Consider the following 11,708-nt stretch of genomic DNA (forward strand, 5'->3'; position numbering starts at 1 on the left):
CTCCACAATTTCTTGAAAGAACGTTCGGAACTAGAACGTTCGACCTTATTGGTTGTCAGTCACAGGTGTCGGTTGTCGACCGAACAACATTAAAGATGAATTGAGTTTAACATTTTTTTGTATCTAATACATTATCAACCTTCTAATGATGCTAATTCTTTACAAAAATGGATATATTACAAACAATGGTTTAGTTATCTAGACTTTGATCCACTCATGACGTGATCTATTAGGGTGCATGTGCAAAGCATGATCTCGATTAAAATTCAAGACCAATGATTGTAATACTCACATAGAAATGTTTTTCCGTAGGATCCTATATGTCGTCCTGGTTATGAATGATGTCATTGCTTCTCTATCAAAATTTCCAGTATCCTAAATACACACAATAATTGAAAATAATAGTTTAATAATACTTATCCCTGATTAGAGAATAATCAATTATACAGCCATAATTATGGGTGTGCACATTGGCCTACAGCTTCAGAAGATCCATAGAAATCAATGAATGAATGAATGAATGAAGCAACTTGCTTCTTATGAGCTTGAAATGCAGCACAAAGCTTGGAAGCTTGAATGAAGATGAAAATCGTCAGCTAATCTGTTAGCCTGAGAAATGTATACTTTGAAATGTATAGGTATTAAAGTGCTTCTTATGTCCATGGCCATTGTGCTTCATACCATGTGAACGATCGGCAACAAGGCGCTTTAAGAGATGCAGGGCAAATGTTCAATCCAGTCTTTCCTTCTTTTAGATTATCTTGATCTCTTTGTATGGCACGGAATCTATACTCATTACCATCAATGTACTTTGGATGTTGAAGAAATCTAACTCCTTTCCACCACAGTAGGAAAGCCTAGTGTCCATGAAACCAAATAGATGATCAGACTTTAATGTTGTTGCCAATTTGGGAATCACGTACCTTCCATCTATGATACAGCATCTTTTGTGTACCATATTCTATATATTTAGTACATTTTATGTAACATGTTCTATATATTTAGTATTTTTGAGTACCATTCTAGTAACTTTTGTGTACTATATTCTATATATAAATTATATATGAAGTATGGTACATTCTGTTATGCATTTCTTGTATCTTATTGACCTCTTTTTGAAGCATTGATGCATATTCTCTTAAGGAAAGAAACCTTCATGCTATTTGATTTACCTGCCAATAGATTCCAAGGGCAGTTTTGTGAGGCATGAACCAGAAGAACTTCTCGACACTTGTTTGAAGGCCTTCAATTCGAGTTGCATTCAGAGAGGCAGTGAAGAAGTTCCCAAATTCTGGATGTTGGACGGTAATTGTGATTGCTATGGTCTTCCCTGGCACACGACTTTTCATCTTCCATGCACCTAACATGTCCTTTGCATATACAATAGTGTGTGTATACATAATATCTTCCAATCAGTCGAGGAAGTAATTGCAACTTAAACAAAATAAAATGAAAGTTCTTCTGGTAGAGATGACGAAAATCTTTTTTTCAGATATTCATGGTCGCATTTTATGAAAGCCACTTTCACTTGCCTAATCTAACAAAGATGATCATATGACAAAGGGCTTTAAGAAAGAAAAAGCACCATAAAAGGGCTGACATGTAGTGGCTTTGCAACTACATCGCCATCGGGATTGAATAGGAATGTTACCCTCTCTCCCCAAGGAGTGTTTGTCACCTGAAACAATGAAAGCAAAGGTCCGCCAAATTAATGCAATTGTACAGGAATACAAATTTATCATACAAAGTTTATGTGGGATATCCATGCGTGCAGTGACTCTGTTAGAAATCCTAACATAGAGAATATTCAGTTCTCTATGCTTAAATTACAAGATTCTATTTTATTTCAAACATAAAAAATGTTCTCAGTTCATTGTATGATCCATCTCAGTTAGAACAAGAGCAATATATAAGATAATAAGATCTCAATTGAAGCATTTCTAATCACTAATAATCAGCACTAGCATTAGCTCCCCACAATCATCTCTTTTCCAATTTTCACACTAGCATCAAACACATACTCGAAGACATTCTCAACTCCTGCTAAATAATGCAATAGTTCCCTTGCTGGTAGGCTAGTGTAAAGAAATATGTAGAATGTCTACCAAGAAACCTTCTCAATTCCTGCTAAATAATGCAGCAATCTTCAGGCTTGACAACGTGAAATGAAGAATTTAAATAATTAATGATTACTATCATCGAATTGGTGGATGAATATGGATGTTGCAGTCCATCGAAAGATAAATCAATGGATGAACTAGCATGCGTTTATTATTTCCAAACATTGATCCTGTAAGCACAGTGTTTCCCACTAAAAATTGCTATAATAGTTATGATGATTGTATACGTATTTATGTTTTAGGGGTTAACCTAGAAGGTAGATAAACTAGACCTCTAACATAATGTTATTATGCTACTCATGACATATCTAATTTGATCCAATTGGTATGCCTTCACATACCTCTGCAATACAGCAGGAAAGAGAAGTCTCATCATCATTGAAGCAGTAATAGACACTGAGGGGATTCTGTTCATAACCAACGCTGGAAGGAACTGTGAGCAAGTACCTAGGTAACCATCAGATTGTAACAATACGAGATTCAGGCTAAGCATAGGAAAAATAAATGTATATTTGCCCACGGGAACATATTCACAATAAAACCCCTAGTTCAGATGATGAAAAAGCACAGACATGTATGGAAACAAAAGCATAGCTTCAGCAATGAATTAGAAAGAATTGAAACAGAGGAACAATTAAAGGTAAAAATGACTAACTTCAGAATATGATGAAAAACTAATGAATATAGGAAACCCTAGTTTGTTGCGGATCATGATAAATACCTCAGATACTTCCACACAGAAGAACTCATAATGTATAATGAAAAACCTTACCTTCAGATGATGGATATCCTCAGCAACTCCGCATAAATGGTACTAATCACATTTATTCGAAACCCTAATAGCTGTAGCTTAGTGGTACTATTCACATTTCTTGGAAACCCTAACAGTTGTACATTAGCAGTACTATTCACCCAATGTAACTTTGTAAATTGATACACATCAATATAGAGACCAATGTGAGAACAAGTATCCTTGTGTCATCTTGGCCACTGTCCGATATCCGGTTACGACGACACACATTGTCTTGACACTATTCATATAATGCGAACATAGTATATTCCCGGCCATGGAGCTCTTATGGACATTTGAATATCCTGGAAACATTGTATAGTGTCATAGGTAGATTTGCATAGATCCACCAAATCAGCAATAGGATTTCCTGTGTTTGAGCTCAACCTTCCTGAATAAGGACTCAGATGGCCATCATGTGATTCAAGGTGGTGCACCTCTTTTAGAAATCTGTTTGTCCAACTAAGTGTCTCTTTGACCACAAACTCAATTCAGACTCTAGGATTGGGACAACTCAACTCAGCTCTACTCAGACCAAGTGGTGGTCAATCATGGATTTATCATTAATACCTTCTTTCCTGTTCCGTTTTCCTCTTTCCCCTCTTTTTTAAAGTTCCTGTATACTCTAATGCATTTGCTCTGAAAGTAGGTTCACTACAAAGACATACACATTGTCTGTTTGCAATTTGGAAGCCCTAACACTTGTGGCTTCATATAATGATTTAAAAACCCTAAATTCACACAGATGTGCATCTCAATCCGTAGAACCTGCTGCTTCACGTTACACATGGGAAAACCTGAATTATAAAACATGGATGAACCGGAAACTAGAGAACCCTAATTAGCAAACCAGATCTATAAAGCTAGGTAGATCAAACAAGAAAAAAGAAAGAGAAAATAACATATACAGAAAATTAAAAAAGATCAAACTTTTGATGCAGATGGATAGATCCAAAAATAAATCAAAGAAGCTAAACATAGATGGATAAAAAAAGAACGGGAGAAAGGCTGAAAGCAAATGACAAAAGACAAAAAACAGAAAACAAAAGTAAAGAAGAAGAAAAAGAGAAACAAAGTTTTTGGTATACATACACGGGTCCATCTGATCCAGCGATGGCGCGAGCTTGAGAAGCGGAGAGATGGTTGGGAGCGAAGCAGAGGGATGCTGATTGACTGTCTAGATTGATTAGAGCATATCGAACGCTGTATGAGAATTTATGGTGAGAAGGAGCCTTCCTCTCATGCCATACCGTGCCTTTGTAGAATGCTATGGGAGGAAGTTGAACATCAGCATTATCATCAACATCATTATCGTGAGATTCTTCTTCTTCTTTTCCTTCGCGCCTGATATTAATTTTCGATTTTCTTGTTCTGATGATTCCTGATGATGATGAAGAAGAAGAAGAAGAAGAAGAAGAAGAAGAAGCGGGAGGAGCAGCTATGGCATCTGGATGAAAGCACAAGGTGAACGAGTAGAAAGCTGATGTGAATGCGGTGGAGATGACAACCCAGAGGAGAGAAATGGCCTGCTCACAGATGCTGCTGCTGCTTCGTCCACGCTCTGCTCTCATCTTCTTTTCTTTTGTCTGCGCTTCTTTCTCTCTCTCTCTCTGGCATGGGCCAATTTTGGCCTTAGAAGACGTTAATATATCTTTCTTTCTTTCTTTCTCTCTCTCTCTCTCTGTGTCTTCTTCAGTCAGTGCCTGTGGGCTTTCTGCTTACATTTACATTTACATTTACATATATGTACATAATGATACATTGATATACATATATATACATATATGTATGTACTGTAACAGTACATGTACATACATGTTTGTACATTGTATATCCTTCCCTTTTTCACTGAAATTCCGTCCGGTCAAAAGAGGTTTCTGTTCATTCTCCATTCGGACTCGTCCGCTCCGGCCACCCGAAATATTAGTGACTCCTGTGTCTCTTATGACACCAAATCTATTAATTTGAGGTGGCAACGTTATATGTGCAATGGACTATATAGAGCCTGCTTCGGGAGCCATGGTAAATCTCCACCGTCATTTCGATGTAGACCTGAAAAAACTATAATTTGTCGGCTTTTCATTTCTAACCCGATGCTTGGACACCCGACTATCTACATGATATGCACAATGGACTATATAGAGCATGCTTCGGGAGCCATGTTAAATCTCCACCATCATATCGATGTAGACCTGTGAAAAAACTATAACTCGTAGTCTTCTCACTTCTAACCCAATGCTTGGAAACTCGACTATCTACACTAACCTAACAATATGTTCTAACCTGGCTTTCTGCACTAACCCGACTATAATATTCTTACTCACCCATTTGCACTAGCCCGACTATAATTTTCATACTTGGCTTGGCTTAGGCTATCTACATCAACCCGGCTATATATTTTTTTACTCGATTGCACTGACCTTGCAAAAAGTTTGAATATGAATCCGAAGAATTTGAAAATCTTGGAGTGCCAAATAGCCATCCATTATGCAAACTCCTCCTATTCTACGATTCTTTTATTCGGTAAGTAAATTGTTGCCATGTCTTATTCATTTGGCATCGGTCACAGTTTCGGTAGTATACGGCTCGGAACTTTGACATGGTCCATGTCGGCAACTCCCAGCACTGTGCTATTGTCGGCATTGGCATGGTAAAACTCGACCATCCAGGTGGTTCTACCTTAGTCCTTGGCAATGTATGACACGTCCCAGAGCTTACACAACCATTGATCTCATTGAGACAACTCGACAAAGCAAGCATTTGTGTTGGCTTCTCATAAGGAGGGTGGACACTTAACAGAGGGAACCTCCTAATCGCTCGTGGGCCGAAGGTACATTCACTATACCCATTATACGTCACACTAAGAGAGGGTAATTTGTTTCTGGTAGATATCCCAGTGTCGTCTTTATGGCATGGTAGACTAGACTATTTGAGTGAAGTCGGCATCACACATCTATCCAAAGCCGATTGTTGGGCTAAAAGTCCTACTTCTGACCGTTGTACCTCTAGTATGAAATCTCCCTTGAAGTTAGGGCTTAGTTCTCTCTAGTATAACTAGGAGGAATTCCTCATTGTACAATCTAACGAATAATAGATCTACTCTTAACACTGGGACATTTGAAATAGGTAATATGTTGCATTCTCCTTTTTGAGGAGAATAACGTGGAATATCGCTCGGCCACAACCGAGTATTGAATCACAAAAATGGGAATGAACGAGACAGTACACAGAAATGACACAGGATGTTTACGTGGAAAACCCTAAATGGGAAAAACCACGGGAGCCCACAGACTCCAACTATCACTATAGGAGAAAGGTACAATCAGAGCCTCGGAGGCAACAACCTCGAGCTCTGTATCTTCGCCAACTGGCGTTTACAATAGAGTATCGCTCTATATCTCACTCGTTATCTGTCTTTGTTGCTCTCTCTGTACAGTAGTTATGCACATACAACAATATGACAATTCATATATAAAGTGATTGCCCTAAGTCATATTTATACTTATATGAACTTAGGGCTATTTACAAATATAACCTCAATAGGCTTACTCAAAATATATTTATAGATATGTCTCTCTTCTAGTTCTCACCGGGTCTCCACTGGTTTTCGGATCTCTTCCGATTCTCACCGGGTCCTCCTTTATTCATCACTGGATCCCATCCGGAGAGACTGATTTCCCAACAATATCTCCCCCTTCACTCAGGCATGGAATGTCTTGTCAGCTCGATCCGCTTCCAACACGCGTCCAACTTGTCAGTTGTCAGGACCTTGGTCAGCATGTCCCACCCGTTGTCGTGGAGAAAACCGGCCATAGGAGGAAACAGGGGAAAAGACGCAAGAACCGACCCTTACGCGTGGCCACACTATTTATTAAGTTGTACATAACTAGGTCTGATTCAGCCGATGTACTAGGTAGTACGCATTAATTGTCTAGGGCATCCAAGCGTATCTCTATCTGATGGGATAGAGGATAAATGCATGTAGCCGAGGGTGTAACAATCTTCCTCGGCGGCCTATAAAAGGGAGGGGAAAAGACTGATACAAGGATTGCGCATTTGAGAGGACGAAGTGTTGTCGGATTGGGAACCGAGCTCTCTCCTCCATTATCGTTGTTGCTTTTGCAGGGATTTTGGAATAGGTTGGTGGCCTCTGCTGCGTGAAAGCCCGTGTGTTTCCGGTAGAGACACCACTGCGTATTTCAGTGCGTGTGGTGGTCTGCGTTGAGTCTGTCACCGACTTGCCAGTTGTAACATTGCAAGCTCTGTAATCTACACTACTATTGGAATTGATTCTTTCTTTTCTGTCTCTCTGTGTTTCTACGAATCGCCCTCCCTTTTCTCTCTCACACTCCTCGGTTCAGGGCCCTCGCGGTCTCGCCTTATTTCATACGCGAGAGCGTAACAACACTACATCTTAGGTGAATCTGACGTGAAACAAGGCGGCAGAGGAGTTGAAGATGAGGGGATCGGAGCTCGCCGAAGCCATGGCGGCAGCGGTTGATCGGATAGTAAGCGCTCGCGAGGGCACATGCACCCTCGACAGGGCCATCGAAGCGATTGTCGACGCGATAGGCCAGTTCAATGGAAAGAACACCATGAGTTATTTGGAGGCCTACCGGGCTGAAATGGTGAGGAGGGACATTCTGGAAGATAGGCGGTTGGCTGGTTTCCCTCGAGTGGCGACGCCGTGCATTCACGTAGAGGTGCTCGAGGTACAAGCTGGATGCCGAACCTGGGGAGAGTTTGAAGGTCAGATCCTCGAGAAATACGGGCTCGATGACTCGCTTCGGCTGTCAAAGCGAGAGTTTATGGAGTGGGTGGAGACCCCTGGAAAGGTGAGGAACACGTCTGCGCTCCTCCAGGAATTTGAAAAACGGTTCGCTCAATTGTTGGAGCTGGACCGGATTGTGCTCGACATGAGTCGGGTCCTGCTGTTCGTCAAAGCGGTGGATGCGTTGGACAGGGAGAAAGTGGGTTTGCTATTGGAGACGGACAAAGGGCTCACGACAGACTGGGCCGTGGTAAAACAAGTATGTAGTCGTTTCGACAAACGGCACGAATGGAGTGGCGAGGGATCTCCAGCAGCGAGGCCGGTCCCAGCAAGGAAGTTCGAGGAGCCGGTATCGGTAAGGAAAGATGACCTGTGCTACGGAGGAGCTACACGGGGCGTGCCTGAATGTGCGCGTCAAGATCGGCGACGTCGAGATAGATCAACACTTTTTCGTGCAGGAGACGTCCTCGCACACGGTGATTCTTGGCAAATCGTACATTACAGCGGCATGCATGGAAACAAAGGTGCTTTACAATGGTTTGGCGTACGCGCGCGTCAAAAGCCAAGACGGACGACACTCCGGCCAATTCCTGACGGTACGACCGAACCATGAGTGTAACCGCAAGGCCCTCGGTGGCGACAACCGAGGGGAGTTTCGGAGAGGGCTATCAAGGCATGGGGCTGCGATAGTCCGGACACCCCGGAGGAACCCCACATGTGTACAATAGGTAGGAGGTTTTGGTTCTCCGAAAGTGGAGGTTGTACCGTAACCGGCATCAACGGTCGGGAAAGGAAGCGGGCAGAGGGAAGACTCAGGGCGTCCAGAGTCCTCACCCCCGATGAGGAAATTAGCGGCACCGTGGAGGCGATCTCTTTCAACGACACCGGGTCTTCCGTTGCCGGGTACTTGTCATTCGGTTCTCATAGGGTCTTCCGTAGCCGGGTACTTGTCATCCGGTTCTCACTGGGTCTTCCGTAGCCGGGTACTTGTTCTTTTCACTTCCCATCCGGAGGGACCTGTTTCCTAACACTTTCCGCCAACTCCTCTTCTAGGGCCACGTCTTCTAAGTGTGTAGTACGCACCTCCACCGGCTTCTCCGGTTCTGGCTCCGTCGAGAGCCTCTTCCACTTCACCAAGTCTACGATGGAGTCGTGAAACTCCCTCTTGGCGATTCCCAGCACCTCCCGCAACGACAACTCCACTTTATTGTCGAGGATCTGCTCTTCAAGGACCTTCCGTAGGTCCGTTGCTCTCTTGATTTCGATGCTCAACCGAAACCCTGCTTGCTTCTTTCCGTCCGGCGCGCCTAGGTTGTCGGCATCGATTGGTTTCGGTCCGAACCGGGTCTCGTACCTCTGCGGGGGACCGACACCCCTGGCCTTTCTTGCCCATTTGTCTTCCACCAGAACCTCGTAGTTCTGGCAAGCGGCTTCTACGAAGCCCGTTTTCTCTTCGACCGGATCGTCCCATCCGGTGACCTCTTGGACCTGTTGTTCCACGCGGTTTGCCTCTTCCTTCTTCAGCCGAACTCTGGAGAGGCCTTCTAGCACTAGCGGCCAGAATCCAGAGTCCTTCACCTTCCGGGTCTCATCACCCCCGACCCGAATTCCCGCCGACATTGAGTAGTTAACGGCTTCTACATGCCATGCCGCGGCCTCTTCCATCAACCTCTTCATTCCGCCGCGCCCCGTATTTAGTTCTAGGGCTCTCCGGGTCTCGCTCGCGTGCACCCGCCCGTTCCAGAGGTACACTAGGTTGGTCCTGAGCGCGTCGGCGAAATCCGCGCAATCCTTCCAAATGTGACCGATTGCGTCACACCACATGCACTGCTGCCCAGCTGGCGGCTTCCGGTCGCAAGGTTGTTCGCCGTTGTCTCTCCATGCCTGTGCGATCTGCAGGTCGCGTACCATTTGTGTCAGCTCCTCCAGAGTCGCTCCTCCGGATGGGCCTTTGACCACGTCGTTCGATGCTGACCCCGACGCCAACCAAATTCGGGTCTCTTCCTTCCTACCGGCTGGCATCGATACCGGCTCCTTGAGCCTCCTCGCCGGGACCGGCCCTGACCCCGACGAGCTTTCGTCACTCCAATTGTGCCGTTTGTCGAAACGGCTGTGGACCCCTTTTACCACGGCCCAGTCTGCCGTGAGCCCTTCGTCCGTTTCCAATAGGGGACCCACCTTTTCCCTGTCGAGTGTGTCCACCGACTTGACAAACAGTAGTACTCGACTCGTTTCGAGCACTGTCCGGTCCAGTGTCGACAACCGCGTGAATAATTTTCGAACTCCTGGAGGACCGCCGACGTGTTCCTCCCTTTTTCAGGGCTTTCCACCCACGCCATGAAGTCCCACCTCGACAACCGAAGCGAGTCGTCAAACCCGTACTTCTCGAGGAGCTGCAGCTCGAACTCCTCCCAAGTCTGGCATCCGGCCAGCACCTCGAGCACCTCCGCGTGGATGCTCGGCGTCACCACCCGAGGGAATCCGGACAGTTGCCTGTCCACCGGGATATCCCTCATGATCATTTCGGCCCGGTAAGCCTCCAAATAACTTGTGGTGTCTTTCCCTCCCAACTGGCCTATAGTGCCGACGATCGATTCAATGGCTCTGTCGAGGGTACCCGTCCCCTCATGAGCGCTTACCAGCCGGTTGACGGCTACCGCCATTGCCTCTGCTAGCTCCGATCCCCTCATCTTTCGACTCCTTTGCCGCCTTTTCACGTCGGGTTCACCAATGATGTCGCATTGTTACGCGCGTGCGTGTAGAAAGAGGCGGGACCACGGGGGCCTTGAACCGAGGAGAGATAGATAGATAGATAGATTATATTATCGTCTTCGGAGATCAAATATGACCTATGAGACCAAAAATATTACATTTCACGTGATACGTGTGAAAGTGAGTAGTGACTCTCGATGTTCAAGAACTTTACCAATGAATGTTGCAATCGAGAGTGCACATTGTGGTTGTGAGAGGAATTCATGCAAAGATTGGGCTCGATCGAAGAGATGTGGAAAGCATGGTCGAATATGATCAAAGGCAGAGCATTGTATCAAAGTGTGATACTCAGACTCGCGAACTTGTTTAGGGCAAAGTGTGCATAGCCGACCACTCTCATCACTTGTACCCCAACGCCCTGTTTCACATCGCAATGCATGTGAGCTAAGTCGCATGGAAGCAATGGTTCGAATGGCAGATAACGGTATGGGCTCTAACATGTATGGATGTGTACGATTTCCCCTTTCCGCGAAGAATATGGTTTTGTAGTTAGGTGCAACATGTGTAGTATAATGTGTGAAGCGTGAGCCTCCACATTTGTCCCATGTCATGATACATTGGCGTTGCAAAAATGCCTCATTTACAGAGGAATCTAATGATGCATCATGAAGCAAGTGTCTCGCATCCCATCTACCAAACCATTTTTCTATATCTTGCATCCAACCGGAACACAAAATTTTGCTTTTATGCGTCTTTTGGATCTTTTTGCTTGCTTCCCACGCAATTCTAGGAAGTCGATGTGAGGGACTTTTTTGAACCTTAAGCATGTATTCAACAACCCTTTCCATGGCCATGATCTCAATGGGAAGCGATCCCGTCTCAAGGAGGAGGAGGGTGTAGGGCGTTTGTTTCTTAACTTGTAGAAACTTGGTAAGAAAATGCTTTTGGACATTTTCAAACTCTTTCCACATAGACTTAGGGATGCTACCACCCCATACTTCCACCCCATAGAGAAGAACTGGTGTCACCAAAGTGTCAAAAAGATATTTCTTGAGGACCCAACACTTAATATCTCCAAGATTGCATGTGTTCTCAAATGCATAGTATGCTCGTTTGCCCGCCTCTAAGCGGCGTGTAGCACATTCATTCCATCTATGATTTGAAGGAACTTCAAGGCCAAGATATTTGAAGCTTTCCACACATTCAAGTGGCTCATTGTTGTACATAATGCATGGTTTATCTCTTTTTTGGCTCTTCACAAGCATAATCTTTGTTTTAGAGCTATTGACACTTAATTTAGTATGCATGCAAAATT

The 11,708-nt window shown here is 44.3% G+C and overlaps 1 protein-coding gene across 1 annotated transcript; it reads right to left on the bottom strand.

The window, feature by feature from the left end:
- Window positions 1-392: 392 nt before the first annotated feature.
- On the bottom strand, window positions 393-4,507 carry LOC147869092 (DUF1365 family protein). Its single transcript, XM_087326380.1, has 5 exons — window positions 4,003-4,507; window positions 2,462-2,567; window positions 1,586-1,678; window positions 1,173-1,370; window positions 393-857 (listed from the first exon to the last, which is right to left on the bottom strand). Exons 1-5 carry the CDS (start codon window positions 4,479-4,481, stop codon window positions 654-656), a joined length of 1,080 nt encoding a protein of 359 aa, XP_087182506.1. The 5' UTR covers window positions 4,482-4,507; the 3' UTR covers window positions 393-653.
- Between the last annotated feature and the right edge of the window lie 7,201 nt (window positions 4,508-11,708).

This window comes from Azolla caroliniana, unplaced genomic scaffold (assembly GCF_043228905.1).
Source record: "Azolla caroliniana isolate FFs.n. ecotype wild unplaced genomic scaffold, voAzoCaro1.0.p SCAF_1, whole genome shotgun sequence".
NCBI classification, from domain to species: Eukaryota; Viridiplantae; Streptophyta; class Polypodiopsida; order Salviniales; family Salviniaceae; genus Azolla; species Azolla caroliniana.